This window comes from Eulemur rufifrons, chromosome 9 (genome assembly GCF_041146395.1).
Source record: "Eulemur rufifrons isolate Redbay chromosome 9, OSU_ERuf_1, whole genome shotgun sequence".
Classification (NCBI taxonomy): domain Eukaryota; kingdom Metazoa; phylum Chordata; class Mammalia; order Primates; family Lemuridae; genus Eulemur; species Eulemur rufifrons.
Window position 1 is genome coordinate 8220841 of NC_090991.1, and position 27079 is coordinate 8247919.

Here is a 27079-nt window from a genome sequence, read left to right on the forward strand (position 1 = left end):
TCTCCATGAAGCCAGTTGCACACGTTAGGTTTTCTTCCTTGCTGCATCCCACATCTGATTACCGAAGCTTTCTTTAGTCCGTCCTTCAGGAAGTACACTCCGCGGAACTAAAACCGTGTATTCCACACACACACTATGCCTTTTAAGACAGGCAGGATATTTTCACATAATATCAGCACATCTTGAACTATGGTTCCATGACGGGATCTTTGAATTCTACTACAGCTCCGTTAGGTACCATCAGATCCAACTAATTTATCCAGTGTTTAATTAGGTCCCAATCAAATGTGTATGTTTGTCACTATTCAAGTAAATCTGGCTCGTCTCTTTCCAGAGCCAATGAGGTAGACTTTAATATCCTTAGAGAAAACTGATGCTTAAAAGGTAAATAAAGAAAGAAGCTTTGGCCAGGTGCAATAGCTCACGCCTGCAATCCTGGCACTTTGGGAGGCCAAGGTAGGAGGAGTTTGAGACCAGCCTGAGCAAGAGCGTGACCCCATCCCTACAAAAAATAGAAAAATTAGCCGGGCATGGTGGAGTATGCCTGCAGTCCCAGCTACTTGGGAAGCTGAGGCAGGAGGATCACTTGAACCCAGGAGTTTGAGGTTGCAGTGAGCTATGATGACGCCATTGCAATCTAGCCCAGGTGACAGAGCGAGACCCTGTCCCCGCCCCCAAAAAAAGAAGGAAGCTTTATGCTGAATTAAAGATTGTGAATTGAATAGAACTGAATGTGAATGACACATAAACATCTTTTCTGTGATAGGCTTGGTTTGGCAGTGATTGAAGAAGCAGCCCCATTCCTTCCCAAAGTCAGCCTCACCTTTTTCTGGATCTGTATCTCAAGGTTAACCCTTCTGAGTCCAGAACGCCTTCCATTTCTGCTGAACGGCTGCCTCTGGGTCCTGTGGATTGAATTGTGCTGCCCCCCATTCATATGCTGAAACCCTAACCCCCAATGTGACTATGTCTAAAGATAGGGTCTTTAGGAGGTAATTCTGATTAAATGAGGTCATAGGAGTGGGCCCATATTTCACTAGGATTGGTGGCCTTATGGGAAGAGAGAGTGATCTCTCTCTGCACACACTCAGACAAACAGCTGGGTCAGGCCATAGATGGTAGCCGTCCTCGAGGCAGGAAAAGGATCACAGCAGAACACGAGGCCTGCTGGTGCTTTGATCTTGGACATCCAGCCTCCAGAACTGCGAGGAGATAACCTTCTATCGTTGAGCCACCCAGTCTGTGGTGCCTTGTTATGGTAGCCCAAGCAGACTAACACACCTACCTTCTTTGGCAGCAAATGAGCTAGTGTGAGACAGGAAGGTTTTGGGAAGGCACCCGGGCAGCTTGTGGAAATAAGGACTGGATAGCTAGAAGTGGAGCTCTGGAGCCGCAGCGCTGCTGAGAACCTCTGGGACCAGCAGCAGAGTCTCAATGGCCATCAGGAGTCGTTCCTCATCTCTCACCTGCTTCTCCACCCATGCAGGTGTCTTTCACTTAGACTCGTTTTCTTCTTGGTCACTGATGTCCCTGGTCTCCCCACTATGACCTCTCTTCCTCTTGCTCCAAATCTGGGGACAATTCTGCATTTGGGGAAGCTCCATTTGTCTGCCTTTTGCCCCTGTACCCATTTCCATGACCTGTTGGTTGGCCACGGTGATGAGGCACAGGCACAAGTGTGGCTTGCATCAGGGGCCCTCGCCTGGGCCACTCACTGCCAGGGTCGTGCCAGAGCTGGCAGGTCCCTCTGGACCACACGTCAGTGCAGGAGTGAGCGCAGAAACTCAGAAAGTAAAGGGTGCTAATGACAGAGGAAAGGAGAAGATGGGACGGATGAAATAGGGAACGTCCCAGGGAAGTTTCCCTGTTTGCTTTCCAAAATTCTTCTTCTAGACTTCCTGTTGTCCTGAACTGACCTTCATTTGCCTTCTTTACCCACTTCCTGTACCTGAAATTCCAAAGCCGTGTTCCTCACCTTCCCTCTCATCTAGCCTTCGTTAAAGCTCGGGTCCTATCTTCATCTCCCCAGTCAGGTGGTCACAGCCTTTCCCCAGAGAACGAGGGTGGCACATGTGCTACTTTAGTGGGAAGAAATTATCTTTTTGCTCTTCAGTTTTCAAAGCTAAAATTCTTCTTGGACAACGCTGGTTCCCTGTTCCTTCTCTGACAAAACAGTCCAGCTCTTGAGTTTATTTGTAGAACAGATGTCTGAGAAGACTGCCATACCTTGCAATTCATGCTTCGTGTCACTTTTCCCAACAGGTTCCACACCTGTACAAAATATTCTAAGTTTCCTTTGGTATTTGGTTATTTGAGTTCAACAAAGGGAATATTTTAGCTGGGCACAGTGGCTCACACCTGTAATCCTAGCACTGTAGGAGGCGGGAGGATAGCTTGAGATCAGGAATTCAAGACCAGCCTGAGCAAGAGCCAGAACCTATCTCTACCAAAAATAGAAAAATTAGCTGGGTGTGGTGACATGCACCTATAGTCCCACCTACTCGGGAGACTGAGGCAAGAAGATTGCTTGACCCCAGGAGTTTGAGGTTGCTGTGAGCTAGGCTGACGCCACTGTACTCTAGCCTCAGGGACAGAGTGAGACCCTGTCACACACAAAAAAACAGAAGAGAATATTTTTGGGCATCTTATCACTGTTTTGTAATATCAGAATAGATTGTTTACATTAAATATGTTGCAAATGAAATTTCCTACGTAGAGAGGAAAAGCATGTTTTTAAAGTACCGGGATATTGACTAAGGGACAGAATTTGGAAAAATAGAGAGGGAAATAGGGAAGAAGAAAAGGAAAGAATGTGGGAAAATGTCTTAAGTTTAATGTACATATATTAAGTATAATTCTTTTTTTAAAAAAATCTAATCCTGATTTACAAAACCGTATAAATCTGCTTAGTGTTTGTAGTCACTTTATATATATTTTTAACACTTACATATTAAGTTATTTGTTCTTCCAGTAGCATGAGTCAGATAGTGTTTGTAACTTTATTTCATAATCTACCATAGAGGTATATGTATTGTCTGAGATATAAATTACAGCCATAGTGTCTCATATTTTATTTGCCAGAAAACCCCACAACACTTTAATACTTTATTTGAAATGGTTAAACTGGGGACTTATTAATCAAATATATCATTTGTGTAAGGCAAACATTTATAAGAAAGAATTACCCAGGAACTCTCACTAATCCTTATCTGTTAACTTACTTCAACTTAGATTTTAAAACATCTTTCAGTAAAATATTTCTTTTCTCCTATCCAAGTACTAACCAGGCCCGACCCTGGTTAGCTTCAGATGAGATCGGGCGCGTTCAGGGTGGTATGGCCGTAGACAGAATATTTCCTTTCTAATTTGCCCTGAATTCTCATCTTGGAATCAGGAATCTTTCCTAGGACATGTGTTCATCTCTAGAGTTTCAAGCAGCTTGATGTCCCAAAACATGTTTTAAGTAATTTTCCTATGGTTGCATTCTTTAAGTGACAGAGCATCCTTAATTTTCCTACTTTTTGCAAATAGCAAAGAGACCCTTAGTTTCCCTTTCTTGTATTACAGAGCATTGCACTCTTCTGTTTTTCCTGAAGATAACAAAAGAGAAAAGAAAAATAGAGAAAATACCTAACAGTCCTATTTCTGGCTCTAAGGATGAGGGTGACATTCCACTTTCTGCCCCTGCATTGGAGGCTGCAGACTGATGGTCTGAGAGCCAGATAGAGCCTCAGAGCTGTCTCGTTTGGTCTGTACACTGTTGGCCTGGATGGCGTTTAAAAGAAATTAAATCAGAATCTGTTGCCACATTTCATCAGGAGAGTTCCCATGAAAATTTCCAGCATCTCTTGTCAATTGAAACATCTGGCAACCCAGAGTCCGGCCTCCTGCCTACCCTGGCCCCATGGGTCTGAGCTCCAGAGCAGCTGCCTCTCCTAGCCAGGGTGCACCCCTCCCTCCTGACTTCCCAAGACTGAAGCCAGACTGGGCTGCTCATTGCCGTCCTGAGTATGCTACTGTTTTTCTTAGAGCCAAGAAATGGTTTTATATCTCATGTCTCTGTTATAAGTAGGAAATAAAAGATGGGGTGGACTAGTTTTTAAGATAATAGCTCATTTGACTTATGTTTCTTACTTTCTGGCTCCTGTCACCTGCTCAGTGCAAGAGGAACCCACTGCCCAGCCCAGTCAGCTGTTACTGTCTAATGTGATTAGCTCCTTCTTTCAGGGCCTGTTTTTGGTAATTCCCTGATGAGGACACAGCAACCAGAAATATTTGTACTTCCTGCGAAAGAGTTTTATGAGTGGCTTCCTCAGAAGGCCAGCACTCTCCCCACAATGATAAATTTTTAAGAAAACATAAGTGAGGTATCTAAATGTTGATATGAATTTGTTTTGTGCTTACCAGTGGAGACTTTTGGTTTCATATTTGTTTGTAGTCCAACCTGCGTATCTTCTCGCTGAGCAAACATTATTGGCTTCCACCAACCAGGCGACTGTTTCCAAACGCAAATGCCCACAGGATAGGCAGGGAACTTAAAACAAAAGACAGAGACTGTGCTTAAGAGGCAGCAATACTGATTTTGGAATATACAATGCATCATTATTCACTGTAGTCACCCTGATTAAATTTCAAATGTCTTGCCATAAAAAATGATGAGTAGGCGAGGTGATAGATATGTTAATTAGCTTGATTTAATCATTCCACATTGTCTACATATATCAAGACATCACATCACGCCCCACAAATGTATATAATTATGATCTGTAGATTAAAAACATTAATGTTGCAAAAGAGACAGCAGCAGTGATTGCCATTTGGCGTTAGTGTTTGCAAGACAGTAGGAAAAGCAGTGGCAAATCGGAGGGCGGGGCCCCCTTTCTCCCGGTCTAGTACTTGGTACTTTTCATCACCTCTCCTTTCCGGTGAGGGTGTGGAGTTCCCTGGGTAATATCTGTAGCCAAGTGTTTTCTCAGCGTTCCCACGATATCCCCGGGGCTCTACCTGTCTCACCTCTCTCCTCTTTCTCTTCTATTTTTTATCAGGTGGCAGCAGACTTCCAAGTCTTCAGGTCTGTCCAGCAGCTTACAGCCTGCGGGTGCCAAAGCTGATGCCCTCAGGGAAGAGATGGAGGAGGCTGCCAACAGAGTGGAGATTTGCAGGGTACCCGCCCTCTTTGCTCCTCTCTACTGGGACAGGCTGGGGCGCCCTCAGGGATTTCCTTCTTGTTCACTGGAGTTCTCTTAAACCTCTATCAGTGAGTCTCTAGTTGAACTGAATGTCCCCACACTTGCCTGCTGACACCTCCAAGGAGTACAGGTTGAAGCCAAAGAGTTGGGGCTTTGGTGGCGACCTAGACAGGGAGGCAGCATTCGGTGGTCACTGGTGTTCCTGCATGACAGGCAGAGAGAACTGACCTTTGTTTCTGTGGGAAGCTCCTGTGAATTATCTGAGTCCGAAGAATAAATTCTGGGCCACACAGGACACTTGAGGATGGAGAGCATGGATGAGCCTTGACTCACTGTTGATATTCAGTTGTTTCTTTTCTGAAGTTTGCTTTTTGATATTTCCTGAGTCACGTTATCAGTCCTATGCCTCCCAGAAGACATTTATCTAGAAAGTTGAAATGCCAGCCATGGAAATAGTCATGGAAAAGAAAACCTCCCACTTGTTAAAAGACTGTGCATCATTCTAAAAACTGTGTCTCTGTACTCGTGGAATGATGTCCTTTGTTATGCTCATTCAAATGTTTCCCATTTACTTTCCCGACAAACACTGTATGGGACTTAATTAGCAATATACCATTCATGATGCTCAGTGTATATGTACATCTGTGTACATGCCTATATGTCAGTTTGGGTTTCCAAGGAAACCAAAACTATATTTAAACCCAAGGAACAAAAATATCGTGTTTTTATAACTATTCTGGAAACATCTTACATTAATCACATACAGTTTTAAAGGAGAATGGTCGCTTTACACGTGGACATCGCTGTTCCTCGTGGCTCTGTGGAGTCTTGTTGGGCTGTCCATTGGTTTATTCTTTTATAGCCGCCCTGTGCAAGTGGCTTTGACCTTGCAGTTAGATGACATTCAGAATCAGGTAGAATTTCTGTCTGGAATTAGAAACATTGAAAGATTTTTAAAGGATTCATTGTCTCCCGGCCTGAAGTACTGGGGAACCAAGCAAAGCGAGACCAGCACCTCAGATCCAAGATTCTTTGGGAGCAAAGCCGGGTTGTCCTTTGAACGTCTGCGTAAATGGCAAATATCTGGCTGGTGTGCTATTCCTGAAGTGTAGCTCTTCTCTCCCGCTGATTTGACATTTACTCTGTGTATTCTTTTACCATCTACCATAGATCTGTGTTCTTCAGCTAAGAGTCTTTTAAAAATTCCTTTTCCAGTAGACACAGAGGGCGGTGTTAAGAGGGGGTGCTGAGTGTGAATATCCAAATATATCAGGGTAAAAGTTCAGTGGCTTCATACATTCTTATGTAGCGTCTTACAGTTGCTACTGTGCTAAAAATATATTCAATTCCTCTTCAAAGATTACAAAAATTATATGTGTTCACCATAATCAGTTAAAAAAAATACAAAAATATATCAAGAAAACACCAGTATTCTCCTCCTTTTTGCCCAGGAACCCCTCTGTTTCCAAACAAGGTGGCTAATTCCTCCTCCCCACCGATACTTATTAAGACTTTGCTGTGGGCTGGCATGGTGCTCACTCCTGAAATCCTAGCACTCTGGGAAGCCGAGGCGGGAGGATCACTTCAGATCAGGAGTTTGAGACCAGCCTGAGCAAGAGCATGACCACTGCTCTACCAAAAAGAAAGAAAAAAAAACCCAGCCGAGCCTTTCGACCTATGCCTGTAATCCCAGCTACCTGGGAGGCTGAGGCAGAAGGATCGCTTAGACCCCAGGGGTTGGAGGTTGCAGTCAGCTTCAGTGATGCCACTGCGCTCTACCCAGGGCGGCAGAGTGGGAGGCTGTGTCACCAAAAACAAACAAGGCAACTGAACACCCCTCCTCACAACCCCCTACCCCTTCATATTTAAAAAAAAAAATTAAAAATTAAAAAAAAACATTAAAGACTTTGCTGTGACAATGCACTCCTTTACATGCCAAGTGGCCATAAAAGTTATAAGGATATGGAAGCCAGTGTTAGGGCCTATTTTATACCCCTCCACACCTTTCTTCATAATCATACAAACATGCTCATATATGGCATTTTCCTAGTTACTTGTGTTTGTTTTTAATAAAGCAGTCATACTATTTATATTAATCTACCACTGTTCTCAGTTAACACTATATTCTAAACATCTGTTGATTTTAGGTGCTATAGATCTTAGTCTGCTTTATAAAGTACATAATATTCCATAGTAAGGATAGACACACACACACACACACACACACATATATGTATGTGTATATGTATAATGATTTTTTTAGTTATTTTCCTATTGACAGATGTTCAAACTTGTGTGTTTTTGTTTTAGATTTTGCCATCCCCCAAAATGATACTATAAACATCCTTATATGTATATCCCTACACCCTGGTAAATTTTCTTCTACAGGATTGATTCCCAAAAATGATATTTTTAGGTCAAAGTCTATGCATACATTTTTAAATTTAATAGATATTGACAGTTTATTTCTCTGAAAAGGAAAGACAATTCACATTCCCACCAGCAATATATAAAATAGTACATTTTCCTTCATCTTTACCTTTATTTTCAGTTTTTCCCAGGCTGGTAAGGGAAGAAAAGCTACCTCTGTGTTATTGTAATCTTAATTTCCCTGAATATTAGTGATGATGAGTATAACTTAATGTATTCATTGGACATTCTTCATACATTTATATGCATTTTCAATTTGGTGAATTGCCTATTTGTATTGGCAGTTGGACCAATATTTCTATTGTTTTTTTAAATATTAATTTATAAAAGTTCTCTGTGTATTAGGGATATTAAACATTTTTCTGTCTTTCGTGCTACAGATACTTTTTTGAGTCTGCCATTTGTCTTTTAACTTTGTTTATGTTGACATCTGGCATTAAAAACTTAACCATAGGCCGGGCGCGGTGGCTCACGCCTGTAATCCTAGCTCTCTGGGAGGCCGAGGTGGGCGGATCGTTTGAGCTCAGGAGTTCGAGACCAGCCTGAGCAAGAGCGAGACCCCATCTCTACTAAAAATAGAAAGAAATTATATGGACAGCTAAAAATATATACAGAAAAAAATTAGCCGGGCATGGTGGTGCATGCCTGTAGTCCCAGCTACTCGGGAGGCTGAGACAGGAGGATCGCTTGAGCCCAGGAGTTTGAGGTTGCTGTGAGCTAGGCTGACGCCACGGCACTCACTCTAGCCTGGGCAACAGAGTGAGACTCTGTCTCAAAAAAAAAAAAAAAAAAACTTAACCATATACTTCTATTTCCTTGCCATGGGAAAAATTCCTGGGTGGCCCATCGGGCATCTTCTACCCAAAAGTTAAACCATTTTCCTTCTTTAATTTTACTTCAATGTTTTAATGCATTTATACACCTATTTTATAAATTTTAATACACCTGACATTAATTTTTATATGTGGTCTGAGGTAGAGGGTTTTTTTTTTTTTTTTCAGATTGGTAGTCAATTTTGCCAGCACCATTCATTAAATAAGGTACCTCTCCATGAAGTGAAATCTTACTATCCATTAATAATTACTCAGATTTATTTCTGGACTTTGTGTTTTATTAATCTGTTTGCCTATTCCTGAGACAGTAATACACACTTTCTATTCTAATGGGTTCAAAATAAGTATAATCTCTAATAAGATAACCTCCACTCTTTTTGTAGTTATCCTGGCTAGTCTGTGACACCTGTTTTATTCTATGAACTTTGAAATGATCATACCCAGTTATTAAAACTGCACATGGGACTCTAGGTAGTCTTATTTGTGTGCTGAGGTGACTTTGAAAGTGTTCACTGCTGATTTTGTTAAAATTCTCTTCTGACTCTTCTTTTATCTCTACTTTGTTGGTTGCCAGTTGTTTTAAATATTCTCCTTGGTCTTTCTACCTCCCCTTCCTGGGTTTCCTTAAATGGGTTGTTTTCCCTAATCTTTTCGTGGTTTTGCATATCCTCAGCAGGCAAGACAAGTCTTTGGGTCTCCTACATTGTGGCAGACCAGAAAAGTGCAAGTTTGTGAGCTGAAAGTTAATGAAGTAGCAATCTCATTCCTCTCTGTTTAGGCACTGAGAGGACCAAGTAGAGGTCCCCAGATCTTTGGAACCCAGAGAGCTTTAGCCCACTAGGGAAGGGTTCCGTAAGATGGAACCTGCTGAGACCTCAGGCAGACTTGCAGATGCAGCGTTCCCTGCCTGCATCCTTTCAGGAGCCCATCCAAACCCTGCCGTGCTTCCCTATCTCAAAAAAGGCCAGCCTCACTCTTCATAGCCGACACCTGCTTTCTCTTTTCTTCCTAAGATCCTCTATCCTCAACCAATACATCCAAGGAAGTCAAAGTAGTTGGTAATTTTTCAATAAGGGGAGAGAAAGTAAAGAAGGACCTGTGAACAATGAAGTAACAATAGAGAAGACAACGATCGGAAACCTAATCCACTTGATGATGGCAATGTTGTTTTGTGTTGTGCAGGAGACTGGCTACAGTCTTGGGATTTTCACTGGAAGGTGATTCTTTCCATTTTCACCTTTCTCACTTTTATCTCCCCATATCCCATCACATACATTCTTTTTTTTTTTTTTTTTTTTGAGACAGAGTCTCGCTCTGTTGCCCGGGCTAGAGTGAGTGCCGTGGCGTCAGCCTAGCTCACAGCAACCTCAAACTCCTGGGCTCAAGCGATCCTCTGCCTCAGCCTCCCAAGTAGCTGGGACTACAGGCATGCGCCACCATGCTCGGCTAATTTTTTCTATATATATTTTTAGTTGGCCAGACAATTTCTTTCTGTTTTTAGTAGAGACAGGGTCTCACTCTTGCTCAGGCTGGTCTCGAACTCCTGACCTCGAGCAATCCATCCGCCTCGGCCTCCCAGAGTGCTAGGATTACAGGCGTGAGCCACCGCGCCCAGCCCCATCACATGCATTCTTATCCTGACTCCAGCCACATCACTGTTTTTCCCATTAGCCTCCTCTCCTCTCTCTCTCTCTTGCTCTCTCTCTCAACTTGTGTCTTTTCTTTTCCATTTTGTTCTTCTACTTTGTAAAATCTTTGCTCTTTGAAAATCATGGTTGAATCTGGGAAAGATGACAACTGGAAGGAGATCACTAGCCCATCTTTTCCTCCTCATAATCTGGTTCAAACATATATTGTCAGATTAAAAGACAACATTGGATCTTGACCTACAATTCCTCTTATTACAGAATTAGTGTCATGTCATGGGAAGCAAGTAAAGGAGATCCTGGCAGAACCCATGAATACCTGTAGGCTGTGGAATGGTTGAGGAGCACGTACATTACTTGGAATCTCTTTTGCAAGGACAGTCTAGCCCAAGAGATCTAAGGACAAGCACAGCCACATCCAGTGGGAAGCCACCTGGTGGCTAGGACCTTCCCTGGTGTGTCGGGCAGCAGTATTACTAAGGAGGGTGGGCACAGCCATACCATTTACCAAAATAGAGGACGGAGCACATTATAAACAATGATGCTCCCTGGCCCAATGGCTTTACCAAACTCAAATAATTTTAATTATTGTGATTTCTGAATTTGACTGTAGGCATCCTCTGCAGCAGCAGCATCAAAGGCTTCTAAGTCACTAAACATCAGAACTTAAGTTCAGAGAAGATTCTGTCAGAATGGGAAGTAGGGGCAGGAAAGAGATGCTCACCATTTTAAGGTTGAAAAATAGTCCTGAATAGATTGTTTCTTTATGTTAGAAAACAGTAACAAAGTACCCAAGAATTAAAATACTTTTGAAAAAGATTTACTGGTGGTAACAGTAAATTTCATGTAACATGTCTTGGTTAGGTTCAAGGGAATATGGACTTTAGGCACCAATAGATAAAGATTAGATAAAATCACCAAGTAACATGGAAAGGGAATTGAATGAGATTAGGAAATATTTTTTTTTTAAATAGAAAGGAATACAGGCATGAAATTGCTCTTAGTAAAGGACAGAATTGACACTGCAAAAAAATGAGCCAATGATTTAGACAAAAACTTGAAAATTTCTAGAATGTTAAGGTAGGAGTCAAAAGGAACAAAAACAATGAGAGAAAAGCTGGTAGATGTTGAAGATAAAAAATGGAAAGCCAATGTACAGATAATAGGAGATTTGGATAAACAAATCAGAAGAACATAGAAAAATAAAATTGGCCTGCATCAAAGATCTCTATCTTAAATCTGAGATTCTGAAAAACAGACGTTTTCTGCTTTCTTTTTTTACTTTTGAAATGATCTTTTAAACCTTTTTAAATTAATAAACTTTATTTTTTAGAGCCCTTATAATTTCACAGTAAAATTGAGTGGAGAGTTATAAAGGGAGTTTCCATATATCTCCTGTCCCCACACGTGTGCACAGCCTCCCCCAGCAGCAACATCCCATAGCATAGTAGTACAGAATTTGTTATAATTGATGAAATTACATTGCCACATTATCACCCAAAGTCCATAGTTTACATTAGGGTTCACTCTTGGTGTTGTACGTTCTGACAATTGTGTACTGACATATTTACCATTATAATATCATAAAGAGTAGTTTTATTGCCCTAAAAGTCCTCTGTCCTCCACCTATTCATTCCTCCCTCCCTGCAAGCCTTGGCAACCACTGATCTTTTTACTGTCATACAGCATATAGCCTTTTCAGATTGGCTTCTTTCATTTAGTAATATGCATTTAAGTTTCCTTCAAGTTTTATTCATGGCTTAAAAACTCATTTTTTTTTTTAGCACTGAATAATATGCCATTGTTTAGATATACCACAGTTTATCCATTCACCTACTGAAGGACACCTTTGTTGCTGCTGAGTTTTGGCAATTATGAACAAAGAGGTTATAGACATCCATGTGCAAGCTTTTGTGTGGACATAAGTTTTCCATTTATTTGGGCAAATACCAAGGAGCATACTTGCTAGACTGTATGGTGAGAGTGTGTTTAGTTTTGTAAGTAACTGCCATACCATCTTCCAAAGTGGCTACACTATTTTGCATTCCCCCCAGAAATGGGTGGGAGTTCCTGTTGCTTCACATCTAGCTGGCATTTGGTGTTGTCAGTCTTTTGGATTTTGGTCATTCCAATTAGGTTCTGATCCTTGTTCAGTTTCTTTAATCTGTGTTTTTTGCCTTTTAATATGCCTTGTAATTTTTGTGTTGAAAGTTGGATGTGATGTACCGAGTAAAAGGAACAGCGGTAATGGATCTTTAGTGATATAGCCATGAGGTGGGCGGAAAGGGGAAGTGTTCTACAGTCCTATGATTAGGTCTCATTCTTTTGGTGAGCCTGTGTCCCTGGGCTGTGAGTTCAACCAGTGCTTCTAGGATTTTTATTACTTTTTTCTTAGGTGGGACGGAATGGCTAGAGAAGGCTGGAGTTGAGTATTTCCCTTCTCTCAGGCTAGTGAGGCAATGGAAAAAGCCCAGAGTTTAGACTTTGGTAAACTAATTTCTCTTGAGGGCAGACCTTGTTGAGAAGAATAGACTGTTTTATCACATTTCAAAATGGTTACTTCCCCCCCAACCCACCCACCACTCCACCACCCTCCGCCTGCTGGAAGCAGGAGAGCATTTTTCTCTGAAATTCACTGTGAGAACCTGGTAGAGCTTCTGAAGGTAAAAGTGCCCCCCCTGCCGGCCCCCTGTGAGTGCATCCTCCTGGAGTGTGTGTTTGTTTGTTTTTGAGACAAAATCTCACTCCTTCTCCTTTAGAAGTGCAGCGGCATCATCATAGCTCACTGCAGTCCTCCTGCCTCAGCCTCCCAGAGTGCTAGGATTACAGGCACGAGCCACCATGCCCCGGTCCCCCTTAGAGTATTTAACTTTCAGACTTGTCCACACTGAGCCCCCAGCAATTCCTCAATTGCAGTGTAGGTTTTCCCACCCCAGGACTGGTTTCTGCTGCAGTGAGTTGTGATTCTCTATACCTACCTGTCTCCAGTTTGGGGGCAGCAGTTTGCTCTGCGACATCACTTCTCTGACAGATGTAAGGAGAGTTGTTGATTGTTTTAGTTTGTTCAGCTTTTTGCTTTTTGTTAGGACAGACTTCTAAGCTCCTTACATGCTGGACTGGAAACCAGAAGTCAATAATAAATATTGAGGTTTTACTTTTTACCAAGAAAAATTATTTAAGAGACCAATATTTATAAATATCTTGGGGATTTTTTTAACAATAGAATATTTAAGATCCTACTGTAAAATTATGAAATATAGGATAATTATAAAATACTGCTCAGGAAATCAAAGACAACTTTATAAAATGGAAAGATGTTCCTATAAATAAATGTTATTAACACTTGGATTTTCCAGAATTAATTTGATTAGTACTGTGGTAAGTAGATATAATTGTAATAAATTTTTCAAAGGGTGATGAAAGTATACTAAAGTTAATGTGGAAGAATTATTGGAGCTTTGAATTACTATCTCTTAAAATATATTGTAGAGGCCAGGTGCGGTGGCTCATGCCTGTAATCCTAGCACTCTGGGAGGCCGAGGCAGGCAGATTGTTTGAGCTCAGGAGTTCGAGACTAGCCTGAGCAAAAGTGAGACCCCGTCTCTACTAAAAGTAGAAAGAAATTATATGGACAGTTAAAAATACATATGGAAAAATTAGCCGGGCATGGTGGCGCATGCCTGTAGTCCCAGCTACTCGGGAGGCTGAGGCAGTAGGATCGCCTGAGCCCAGGAGTTTGAGGTTGCTGTGAGTTAGGCTGATGCCACGGCATTCTGGCCCAGGCAACAGAGTGAGATTCTGTCTCAAAAACAAACAAACAAACAAACAAACAAACAAAAATATATATATATATATATATATATATATAGTAGAGCCATGCAATGGAATTAAAATTTAAGTACTATTTCAAAAATATAGATCAGTAAGGGAAAAAAAAGACATCCCAGCCTGGTGAAAATTCAAGTATATGAGATGTTTCATCTAGTAAATATGATATTTCCAATCCATAGGGACAGTCTATTCTATTCATGAATAATTCTGAGACATTTGGTTAGCTCTTTGAAAAATTTTTCTCTGAATTGGTATCTGAGATGAATACCAAAATAAATTCCAAATTTATTAAACATTTCAAAGTTATATTCTTTATTGAACATATATATGGATATTTATATTGTTGGTTGATGAGCCCTAAGTGTATTATCAAAGGAGAAAACCATAAAAAGAAAAATTTAATAAATACTACTGCATGGAAAAACTATAAAAAAGTACAGTGACTCCTCCCCAAAAACATGTTATAGTGCCCCAAATGACAAATTGGGGGAAAGTGTTCACAGTGTTTGATAAAGCCAATGGTCTCATCAATCTAAATAACTCTTAAAAATCTTATGAATAAGAAGTAAGCCAGGCGCAGTGGCTCACACCTATAATCCCAGCATTTTGGGAGGCTGAGGCAGGTGGATTGCTTAAGGCCAAGAGTTCAAGACCAGACTGGACAGCATAATGAGATCCCGCTCTACAAAAATAAAAGAATTAGCCAAGCCTGGTGGTACATACCAGCTACTCAGGAGGCTGGGGCAGGAGGATTGCTTGAGACCAGGAGTTTGAGGTTGCAGTGAGCTATGATGAGGACGCCACTGCACTCTAGCCCAGGCAACAGAGCAAGACTCTATCTCAAAAAAAAAAAAAATAGATGAGAACTCTCAGAGGAAAATGGGTACTCAGTGTTGACAAGGAATTGACAATGGACAATAAATGTAATTGACAGACCCCTTATGTCCCAATTCATTATTATCTTTTTAATATTTCAAATTTTAATCGTAGAGAATTATATAATCAGAATTCATTTAAATACAGAATTTATCATCAGTAGGATGACTAAACTGGACCAAATAATCCAGAGATGGGTGCAAACCTGTATAAACAGATGTCTGTTCAGCTGTTACTATAATATGAAAAATTAGAACCACAATATCCAACACTAGAAACACAGTTCATCCCTATAATAAAATGTCATGTGACCATTAGAAAGCATGTGTATCTGAGGGTAAATGAGCCACAAAGAAATTTGGTCCCATTTTCTTTTTTTTTTTTTTTTTTTTTGTAAATCAATCGTGCAAAAACAGATGACTGGTTAGAACAGATACAAAACGAGCAAGCCTTAGTAGTGTTTATAGTGGTTATCTCTGTGGTGGGATTACAGGTGAATTTGGTTATTGTATTTTCCTGAAGGTGGAGTAGTTACAAAATCAGAAAACATGATTTTTTTAAATATAATACATTAAACTCTGGTGATTATTGACGAAAGGTTTTTTCTCTTTATAAAGAAAATTTGCTGATGATTTAGATAAATGGAAATTTGAGTTATAGTTTCCACTTTTATTTCTTACTTGCAGTGTGGTTTATTTGGAATCCGTATTGTTAGCTTAATAGCGAAGTAGTCCAATCATAATTTTTTAAGTCCTGTCTTCTTGCTGAGTGCACATGCAAATTCTGTAAGATCATCTGCTGGAGAAGCTCAAGTGCTAAGACACTGAAGGTGTATTTGAGGCAATGTTTAGTCCTTCAGGGGCTCCCTTCCTTTCCTGTCTGCTGAGCCACATTTATCACTCAACTGTTTTTTTCTAACTTGAAAAGTCTACCGCTGGGTGTGGTGGCTCACGCCTGCAATCCCAGCACTCTGGGAGGCCGGAAGTGGGAGGATTGCTTGAGGCCAGGAGTTCAAGACTAGCCTGGGCAACACAGCAAGACTCTGTCTCTACAAAAAAATTTAAAATTTATGGGGTGGTACATGCCTGTAATCCCACCTACCCGGAGACTGAGGTGAGAGGATCACTTGAGCCCAGGAGTTTGAGGTTACAGTGAGCTATGATCAGGCTACCGCACTCCAGCCTGGGTGACAAAGTGAGACCCTGTCTCTAAAAAAAAAAAAAAGAAAGAAAAAATATCTCCTTCCCAACTGCCACTGGCAGGCTGGTGATGGATGTCTCCTGAGCACAGCTGCTGAAGGGGTGGCAGACGGGGTAGATTCCCGACAAAACCTCTTTCTCTCGAACCTTTGATAGACTTGGCATTCATTTAACGGATCCTTTAGTTAAATGGAGCTGAGGTGGTCTTTGAGCCCATTTTATTATTCTTTGGGAAATTTACCATCTCTGAGCCTTGGTTTCCTCATCTGTTTGTTCAGCAAATAGTTCTTGAGCCCTGACTGTGCTAATCTTGTCGAGACAGTGGTCAACAGACAGATAACACACGTGAACTGCGTTACCTGTTGATCTGAAATTGGCAATTCAGTACTTACCTAAGAGAGTTAGAGGCTAATTCCATGTAACATTGTGCCTGGCACCTGGACTATTCTCAATGAATGTTAATGCATTTTCTTCTTTCTTCATTCTCTGAAACTAGACCAAGCACGGCATTGTCTAGTCTGTGCTTAGAGCTCTCCAGAAAACAGATTTCTTCCTTTAACTCTGTTACCTGGTTCTGTTGCCTTGTGTACAGAAACTCTTGAACGATGTTCCCCGCAGTTGCTTGCCTGTCACAGCTACTGGAAAAGAAACATTGTCGCTGCACATCCCAGTGTTCTTACTGAGAACTGGCTTAACTGGCAGCTGGAAAGACTGAGGATAATGGGGTTGGTTCCAAACGCTTGAGGTGTCATGAAATCCGCTCTTCCTGAAGCATGTAGGTGCCTGCTCTCATTCATTTCTCACGTAGGGCAGCTTTCTTGAGCTGTTTTCGTGTTTTCTTGCCTCAACCCAAACACATAGGTTCTTCTGTCTTCAACTAAGCATCTTGTCTGAGGCCCTCTAGCCTCGAGTCACCGAACAAGAAATAACCTTAGAGATCATATGACTTGTACAAACCCCTTCAGAGAAATGACATGCTCAAAACTATTACCAGTCATTAACCAATGATGCTCAAAAATACAGTTAGTGACAGATTCTACATTATGCTCAAAATGTACTTTTATTATACTATGCTGTGGGTGTTCCTGTGGAATTGAAAACTATTCTCCTCAAAAGACGAAACATTCCAGATTCCAGGCAGCATTAGGTTGCTGCCACCCAATCCCGTGGAGCACCGAATGAGGAAGGATTGTTAACACCATTAGATCTGTGTGCAATATTGGATGAGTCCAGATTTTGCCAAGCTTTGAGTCAGCAATCCTTTCCCTGTGCACCTGTCTTAGCCAAGCTTCCTCCAAATTGGTACGTTTCCATCTCGTTCCCATATGCTTATGATTAACCAATCAGTAATGAGAATGAAAGAAAGCAGAACAGCAAAATGATCAAAGAAAAGAAATGGCAGAATGAAAAGAGCAACAGCACAGTGTGTACTTGGAGCTTGCTTCAGAATGGGGGCACCAGCTGTAGAGATGCATGGAAGTAATTTGCACGTCACTCCTCTGCACCAGCTTCGACTTTAACTCTCGACGTGGCCCATGTGTTCAAATCCCTGGAGAAACGAGTGGCATAGGTATTCTTTACGAACTTACTCGTGCACTAGAGCTGTAGTTGGGTAACAAGGAAATGCCCATGGGAAAAGTTCATATCAAGTATTATTGAAAATGAGGTTAAACAGTGTTTAAGGCGCTTTCTCCTGCATTGTCTTAACTCTTGCATGAGCCACTCTCCATTGGTTTATGCTTTACCTTGGTTGTATGTTTTACCTTGCACAGGACCAGCTGTCAGCTGACATGTACAGTTTCGTGGCCAAAGAAATTGACTATGCAAACTACTTTCAAACGGTAAGTGTCCAGAATGGTGAGACTGCTTAAAGTCTGTTCGCAAGCGTCGTGATGCGGACAGGAAGAGAAGGGTGCGTGGAACTGAGTGAGGGGCCCTTGGTTGAGCACATGATGGGACAGGGTGGGGCTCTGACTGTTCTGCCTGAGAGTAAATCCTGCCTTCTATTATCCCTTGTGTGGATTTCTCCAAAAACCTGGTAATAAAACCCAACTCCAAACCTGAGGATGATTGCAACTCGGTCCAGTGGTTCTAAACCAGGAGTGATTTTACTCCCTCCTCCAGTGGACATCTGGCAATATATGGAGACGTTTTGGTTGTCACAGCTGGGAAGGGAGCTGCTACTGGCCTTTAGAGGGTAGAGACCAGAGATCCTTCTAAATATCCCACGGTGCACAGGATAGCCCCCACAGCAATGAGTTATCCAATCCAAACTGTCAGTTGGTCTGACTTTGAGAAACCGTGGTCTGTGATAACAAGGGACTTGAGAAAAATAGAAAGATAAACCTTCCCCCCCCCCAGCATGTATTTTTGTTTAAATCTAGACTTTTATCAAAAACAATGGCAAGTGGGTAAACCGTGATCGATGTGGCCTGTTTGCCAGCCTCTCATCAACCAAAGCAGATTTAGAGAGTAAGAAACTGGAGGCAAGAAGATCTGTTTGATCGAAACTTGAATAATCTGATGCAAATAATTAGGACCCTGGCCATTTACCAGGGTAGGTGCAAGGCAAGAAAAAAAAAAAAGAAGAAGAAGAAGTAGAAGAAGAAAAGAGAGAAAAACTTTGAGAGAACAAAAATACAAATTAAAAAAACATGATGCCCACCTGCTTTTAAAGTTGGGAATAAAAGACTAAGACCTAAAAGCTCTTCCTCTATAATCAGGGAAAGGCAGGAATGATACGGAAGGAAGGAAGGAGGTAAAGAGAGGACAAACACGGGGGAAATCCTGAAAGGTTAAAATGTTTTGATAAGTACGGTGGAACAGCGGGGAGCTATTAGCAATTTTCCAACATTTTCATTAGTGGCCCAGCGTGCAGAGAAGTCCCTCCTACCCTCAAAAGGAGTTGATTTCCGTTGCTTCCAACTTAGAGAGTTTATTTTAGAGTAGTAGTATTTTTCAAATATATTCCAATGGCTTTGTTTGTGAAGGTAATGTTTAATTTTAGAGTTTCTAAAACTAGTGTACTCATTGCCATTCCAAGCTTCACTAGCCTACCTAATTGTCATTTGTGTACCATTTATTGCAATATTCTGATTTTCTAAAAAAAATCCGTATTAGTTTTGCTTTAGTTTTACTTGGGGACCACAGTGCCTGCTGTCCACGCCAAGCGTGCAAACGGGGATTCCCTCCTGTGCCCTCCCACATGCCTGATGGGTGCGGGTCAGAAAATAAATAAAGTAACAATTGTTTGTGGGTTTTCAACTGTTCTTATCAGCATTTTGGCCACTTTTAATTAATGGAATGGTCAAAATAGAACACTTTGAGAGAATTTGTTCTTTGAGCCGTATCTCCGTAGCCAAAGTAGTTTTACCTCCCAAGGTACGTGCAGAGGATTGTGGATCGGGCCACGAGTTTTCTGATCAGTTATATGCTTAAGTAACCTCACAGAAACCAAGATTCTATACAGGGTAATGGCGCTGATGTGTATACTCACAGGCAAATGAATTTCTACGCGTGTTTTCCATTTATATCCTACTGTGGTTGCACCTCTCTTTGTTGCCTCTCGTGTTGAGGATGGGGGGCCCCTTTCCTTCTTGATTCTTCTGCCTCCCAAATTCCCATTTGTGGTGACTTCTTTGTTACGGGGCTAGAGAGGAAGCATGCCCCTTGTTTTAGGAAGATTGGAGGAGGGAGCCAGGCACGCCGCCTCCTCCCCCAGGTGTGAGCACCTTCCACAGAATCCTTGGGCAGAATACTCGGCGCACCTGTGTTCCCTGCCCTTTGGCAAAGACTAATGCTTGCCCTTGTGTTTTTCAGCTGATAGAAGTGCAAGCTGAATACCACAGGAAGTCACTGACACTCTTGCAGGCTGTGTTGCCTCAGATCAAAGCACAACAGGGTAAGTGCAAGCCTTCCCTGGAGAGGGGAGGGCTGGGAGCCTGCTTGCCTGCCCAGAGGAGACCAGCTTCCCGTGTGTTGTTCACCCTTTTGCTCTGCCAATTGGGGTCCCCTTTAGATGAGCAGCTAGGACTTCCCAGGCTGGTGCCTTGATCTAGGTACAGTGAGGCAAAGCACACTCATGGCTGCCCCCTCCACGGGGATGAGTAAGGGCTGTGTAGAGGTATGTGACAGCGCTGGGCACAGCTGTCTGGCCATCCACCCTCTCCAATGCCCCATCATCCCAAAACCACAGAATGGGGGCTCTCCTGGGCATCTATTTCTTTGGGAGTCTTAGGAGAATCTGGATGACAAAAGAAGAAGATTCCAGCATGATCTACTTTCTCAAACTGCTCACTGACCCCTTTCTCACTCCTCCCCAACAGAGGCCTGGGTGGAGAAGCCCTCCTTTGGGAAGCCGCTGGAGGAGCACCTCACCATCAGTGGCCGGGAGATCGCCTTCCCCATCGAGGCGTGCGTGACGATGCTGCTTGAGTGTGGGATGCAGGAGGAGGTGGGTCTGAGCATGGCCAAACGCAGCCTGGAGCGGGTCTCCTCTTCCATGAGACGGGGCGGGGCCTACAGGATGGTCTTTCCTCTACAGTGCCCGCTCCGGCCCTCGCTAGTCCGAACATGTTAAGATGATGGTACAGCCTCTGTCCCGCACACGCGGGTCCTGCCTTTAACCACAAGCCTTCACTTCTACAAGGACTGTGAGAGACTGATCTAGCCATGAGGAATCGATGGGCATGTTCTCACCATTTTTTCCTCGTAGTTAACATGATTTGATGCTGTAGGCATTCTGCTGTTGCTACTATTCCTTCTGCTTCCTCTTCCTCCTCTTCCTTTTGCTTAATAAGTTACCTAATCTTCAAAATAGAGCCCTTAACATTTTTATCATGACTTTTTTATAGAGATATGGAAAATATGATTGATAGATACATTAGAAAGTACCTTTTAGAGCATGTAAAAAAGCTCTATGACAAATTGGTGGTGACTGTTGTATTAGGTCATTAAATATGAAATGTCCGATTTCAAATCAAAAGTGTAGTTTATTACTTCTCAAATAAGAAGTAGTACAATTAATCAAAGTATGTGCCTGAACTATCAGTACAGTTTTGCCATCTTAATGGTAGCTTGTTTATACCAGCAGCAAAGAAGCCTGGAGAGCCAGTGGCAATGAAATAGGGAGAGGTGTTTTCCACAGCTTGTTGAGAATTGAATATTTTGCCTTGCAAGAAGTGGTCCAACACCTGGAAGTAGTGGTAGTCAGTTGGTGCAAGATCTGGTGAAGATGGTGGATGACAGAGAGTTTCCAAGTCTAGCCTCTGTAGTTTGAGCAGCGTTGTTTGTGTGACATGTGTTTGAGTGTTGCCTTGCAAGAGGGTTGGCCTGTCTCTATTGACCAGTCTCTGCTGCTTCATTGCAACCATCCTCATCATTTGGTCCAATTGGCTGCAGTAGACATCCACTGTCATTGACTGACCAGCTTTCATGAAGCCATAGTAGATGATACCAGCGCTGGACCACCAGACACACACCATTAGCTTTTTTGGATCAATATTTGGTTTTAGACTGTAATTCAACACTTCATCTTTACCAACATCTTTACCATTGTGCCCAATGCTTGTGATTGTCAGAAAGAATCCATTTTTCATCACGCGTAACAATATAGTATAGAAATGGTTCATCTTTATGTCGTGACAGCAAAGAAAGGCAAGATTTGGGACTATTTCTCTTCTTATACTTGTTTAATTCATGCAGTACCCATCTATCCAGCTGCTTTACCTTGCCGATTTGTTTCAGATGGTCCAATACTGTTGGAATAGTAACGTCAAACCTTACTGCTAATTCACACCTAGGTTGAGATAGATTTGCTTCCACTACAGCTTTCAGCTCATCATTATCCACCTTGGGCTCAGGTTGCCCACATGACTCATTTTCAAGATGAAAATCACCAAAATGGAACTTCTCAAACTATCGGTATCCTGTGGTTAGCCACATCCTTCTCAAACACTTTGTTGATATTTCGAGCTGTCTGCGCTGCACTGGTTCCACTATGGAACTCATATTCTAAAATAACATAAACTTTTGACTTATCCATGGTTTCACAAAAATTGCTCTAAAAACATTTTGCAAGATAATCACAAGCCAAGCTGTGCATTTGAAAGAATGAGGGGATGTACCTTCACAATAAAAATAAAACAAGAAAAGTCAAAGTGAAGTGTCAGAGATATCAACTGTCAAACTTAGTACTTAAGGAAATTGGACATTTCATACTTAATATTTATTGCTGCGTAGATCGTTTCCTGGGAGGTAGATCTCATCTTTGGATTCTTCCATAGGCTATTTTGACATCTTTGCTTCATCTTCCTTTGATCTGATCAGCCAGTGAATACTTACTTAGGGCATGCTTTGCGTTTATCACTGAGCAAAGTATGAAAGAGTGTGATGGGACTTAGAAACTTGCTGGGGGAGAGAGTCTAACATTTCTCAAGTAAACCAAATCAGTCCCAAGCGACGTGTGAGTCTCCGGGGCAAACCGGAAGGGCTGAGGGAGAGCAGGGAGCCCGTGAACACACAGATGCTGGCTGCTTCCCATATGCAAGGCCTGTCCTAGATTCTGGATATTCAGAAAGGAATGGGAATAAATGGGGGTTTTGGCCACATTTTTATGTGCCAGGCATTTTCATGTTTGTTACCGATGAAAAAAGTGAGAAGGTCTCTACAGTCCCTGAGAGATAATTTCTTAGAGGGAGATGGATAGGCCTTTTCTTTCCCCATTATCTTTTTTCATTATGGAAAAATGTAAACACGTAAAGATAAAATAGTGAGCCCCATCGCCCAGCTTATGGTCAATCTCGTTTCATCTCTGCCTCCATCTCCTGCCCCCAAATCCCTGCCTTGGATATTTGGAAGCAAATCCCAAATGTATATTATTTCATTAATAATATTTTCATATGTAGCTCTAAAAGACAAGGAGAGGCTGGGTGTGGTGGTTCACGCCTGTAATCCTAGCACTCTGGGAGGCCCAGGTGGGAGGATCGCTCGAGGTCAGGAGTTAGAGACTAGCCTGAGCAAGAGCGAGACGCTGTCTCTACTAAAAATAGAAAGAAATGATCTGGACAGCTAAAAATATATATAGAAAAAAATTAGCCGGGCATGGTGGTGCATGCCTGTAGTCCGAGCTATGTGGGAGGTTGAGGCAGGAGGATCGCTTGAACCCAGGAGTTTGAGGTTGCTGTGAGCTAGGCTGATGCTACAGCACTCTAGCCTGGGCAACAGAGCGAGACTCTGTCTCAAAACTTTAAAAAAAAAAAAAAAAGACAAGGAGTGTTTTCAAATATAATAGTATTATTATATCCAAAAAGTAACTAACTTATTAGTATTGTCAGATATCTAATCCGCATATACTGACTCTTAAGGATCGGGCTCTCGACCATCTCCCGCCTCATCTCCCGACTCTCCTTCCCGTCTGTGCCCTCTCCGGCCTTTCCACCTCTGGCCAGACCTCACTCTCTCGCTTGCATTTTCCCTCACTTTGTGTCTGCTCTTTCCCTTTACTCGAAAATAGGCTCAGATTTCCCTGAGACTAGAAAAAAATATCTTCTTTCAACCTAGCTGCCACCTTGTATTCCTTCCCCAGTGCATTGGTTTTGTTTTCTGTGCTACCCAATTGCTTAAAATAGCTTCCGTCATCTGCCACTTCTGAGGCTTTACCACCACTTACTGATCTTCCTGTGCTGTCACTTCTGCCCCACTACTGGGCTCTAAGGCCACCGTCAGTGGTCTCCAGGGACCCCCAGATTGCCAAACCCGATGACTGAGTCCCAGCCTCCTGGACCACGTCGCTGCCTGGTGTTACTAATGGAGCGTCTTTGAGACTAGTGGCTCCCTTGGCCCTCCCTGGTCCCCTTCTTGCCTCTGACAGCAGGGGCCTCAGGGTCTTCGTTCAGCACGACCACCTGACTCTGCCTTCCAAGACCTGCACCTCAGCCTCCATGGGGATCCTTCCAGTGGAAGGGCTCCGCTCTGTGTTCGTGGCCATTCTTCAATATTTCCATGCAAATTTCCCTCTAGCACCCCTAAAACTGGACTCCCTAGCTATCTTAACAATCCCCTCCTCCCCCTGGTTTTTATGCTTCTTTCAGTTACATAAGCAAAAATCTAAAGGCTTACACTTGACAACTCTATTTCCCTCTCTGTGGCACTGGCCATCACCAAATCCTGTCGGCTCTCCTTGCATGGCGATGGCATAATTCTATGAAAATCTAGGCCACCCCTCTATTGCGTTCCATGGCTTGCTGTCTTTGTCATGGCAGCCTTACCCACACACCAGTCCAAACGTGTATAGGTAGCTTCCTCACACACATGCCAAGGAGCTTCGCACATCTATTTATCCAACCTACCCTATTTTGAGAAAGAAGTTAGTGATCCTAGCAGGCCATAAACTCAGTACTCCAGACCAGGAACATTTTCTTCTAAAGGAACTTGTGAGTCCGAATGGCCATAAAAGATTAAAGGAGCAAGATTCTGCCAGCTCGTTTCTCTGCCTGTCGATTGCATCATAGAATGCAAGGAGCTAAGAGTGAAACGGAAACCAATAGGTCTTTAACCTGTGTCTAACTTAACTGTGACATGGAGGTTTCTTTCCAACTCTGACCTGCATCCGCTTTCTCTTCCACACAGCCCTCTCCTACTCTTCTCTTTCTTTCCATAGCTCACTTTAGCTCTTCAAGGGGCAGTGGTCCACTCAGAGGAGGTGGCAGGGATTAGGAAGTAACTCTTAAGAATGGAACATGGAGGGACCAAGGTTCATTTATTCAACAAATACTTACTGAACCAGTGTATGTCCCCCCAACACTGCACCTGGTCCTGGGGACACAGCAGTGGGCAAAGCCCAGCTCTTGTGCGCAAGCTGCTTATATACAAAGGAGGAAACATTTAGAAAACAGGTAGCTACAATATTGGAAAATGGTGTTGGACAAATGCATCTAAGAGGTTTTGGAGGAAAGAAGCAGGTAGACTTGTGGTCTGTTGGTTTTGCTCTTGTGCCTCGGAGTTGCGGGGCTGCCTGCTGACCCTCTGTCCTGTTGGTAGGGACTCTTCCGAGTAGCCCCCTCTGCCTCCAAGCTGAAGAAGCTGAAAGCTGCCCTGGACTGCTGCGTGGTGGACGTGCAGGAGTACTCGGCAGACCCCCATGCAATCGCAGGTGGGCATCCACGCCCTCTTGGTGAGGTGCTCGTATGCACCGTGGGGACCCATAGGGAAGGGATGAGCATGGAAGGGGTGAGGCTGTATGGCCGCATGTCTGGGACACTTGGACCAGTGGCTTCCTGATGTGCTTCAGGTGTGTCCACTCAGGGCCCAGGTCCAGCCTGGATGCCATGGCCCCTTGAAGGATGGCCCCCCAGAGTGCCGAGAGAAGAGGAGGTGACGGTGGGAAATCAGAGGGCCCATGCGGTTACCAGCCCAGGTCCCCTGGCAGAGCCTCACACCCACTCACGTGGGAACCACCCTGTGCTCTCGGCACAGCGGTCAAGGGCCCCATCCCCAGGGGGAGCCCACGTGGGCAGCGCCGGCTGGTGGATCTCATCTCTGCCATGTCATAACGGCTCATGGCCAGTGTTGTGTTCGTGCCCAGGAGCTTTGAAATCTTACCTCCGAGAGTTGCCAGAACCTCTTATGACCTTTGAACTCTATGACGAGTGGATCCAGGCCTCCAAGTGAGTACCCTTGTTTGGAATGTCTTGTGTGTTGGAGTTTATTTGGAAGCGTGTACTGAAATTAGGAGAGCATCATGATCTAGCAACTCCACTGCTTGATCTCCATCGTGAAGGAATACTTCTGCACGTGCCCAAGGAGGCGTGTGCAGGGATGGTGACGGCGGCATCGTTGGGAACCGCAGGAGCCTGGAAGTTACTAAAGGTGCATTGGAGAAGGGATACGGGGAGAGGCTAAGTAAACCATGGTATGTCTACACCATGTCGTACTCTCGAGCAATTAAAAAATAGGTAGAGCTATAATATACATGCTAACATGAAAACATATGGAGATTTATTGTTGAGTGAAATAAAGTGAGTCAACAAGGACACCTATGATATTCTATTGTTGGAAAAAGGAAAATAAACATCTAACAAACTCAAAACAATAAAATTTTAGGAATGTCTCTATGTGTAAATGCATAAAAGAAGGTTCTGGAAGGGCTAACACAGGCCAATGGCAGTGATTCCTTCCGGAGAGAAGCGTAGGACAAGGGAATGGGCACAGGGGTCTTATCCTTATCTATAATAGCTAAAAATATTTTAACAACATCCAATTAATTATGAACATAAAAGCACAGCATGTGGGCAGTGGTGGCTGTGCCCGGGGGACAGGCTGCAACTCAGCGTGAGGCCCAGGACTCTAGAGGTGTTGGGGACAAGGACAATGCAGAGAGCAGGCGGCCGGTGCCAAGCAGGTGGAGCCACAGCCTTGCACACACTGTGGCTCCTACGTGTGGTTCTCCCCTTTGATCCCGGTTCCCTTCCTCAGTTTGTGCATGCGTTAGGATGGTGTCACACGTTCTCTTTGGCCCTAGGTAAGGGCCATCCCACGTCAGCGCCATTGTTTGGAGGAAGACGTTTTTACCAAGCAAGTGAACATGTCTAGGACACGGACAACACCAGGGCGGAGAGCTGGCAACAGAGCAAGGGTGGTGCCAATGAGGGTAGAGACAGTCCTGGCGGAAGAGGTGAAGGAGGGAGAGAGAAGAATGTTTTGTGAGAGCAGGACTGAGCGAGAAGCTACTGTAGCTAGGGGCCCGTGAAAGGAAGTGATTTCTAGAGATCTCTCATCACGGGATGTAGTCGTCACAAGCAGCCAGCGATGCCTGTCAGAAAGAACATTGGCGCGTGTATCTGAGGCAGGTCCTTCGACTTCCTGAAGAACCGGGGCCCGGAAGAGACCACCTGTCCCAGAGGTGACGCCAGGCTCGAATGTGTAGAGTCAGGGGAAGCTAGCACCGACAAAGTTGCATAACACTGTTTTTCGTTTTCAAAGTAGCATAGACAGCATGCATTTTGAAAGGCTGGCTGAATATATGGCACTCTCGTATCTCATTGTGAAAAGTGAGTGTTGGGGTCCATGATACTAAT

At 43.2% G+C, this 27079-nt stretch overlaps 1 protein-coding gene across 5 annotated transcripts in view; it reads left to right on the plus strand.

Annotated features, from left to right (window-relative positions):
- ARHGAP44 (Rho GTPase activating protein 44) overlaps window positions 1-27079 on the plus strand; it is a 175017-nt gene that overhangs the window by 112803 nt on the left and 35135 nt on the right. For 4 of the 5 annotated variants that reach the window (XM_069481951.1, XM_069481949.1, XM_069481953.1 and 1 more), the window contains exons 7-12: window positions 5046-5163; window positions 17777-17845; window positions 19824-19905; window positions 20330-20457; window positions 25044-25155; window positions 25588-25669. In XM_069481951.1, coding sequence (XP_069338052.1) covers window positions 5046-5163; window positions 17777-17845; window positions 19824-19905; window positions 20330-20457; window positions 25044-25155; window positions 25588-25669 — 591 coding nt within the window. The remainder of the gene's footprint in view (window positions 1-5045; window positions 5164-17776; window positions 17846-19823; window positions 19906-20329; window positions 20458-25043; window positions 25156-25587; window positions 25670-27079) is intronic. The other variant, XM_069481954.1, reaches the window with a different exon arrangement.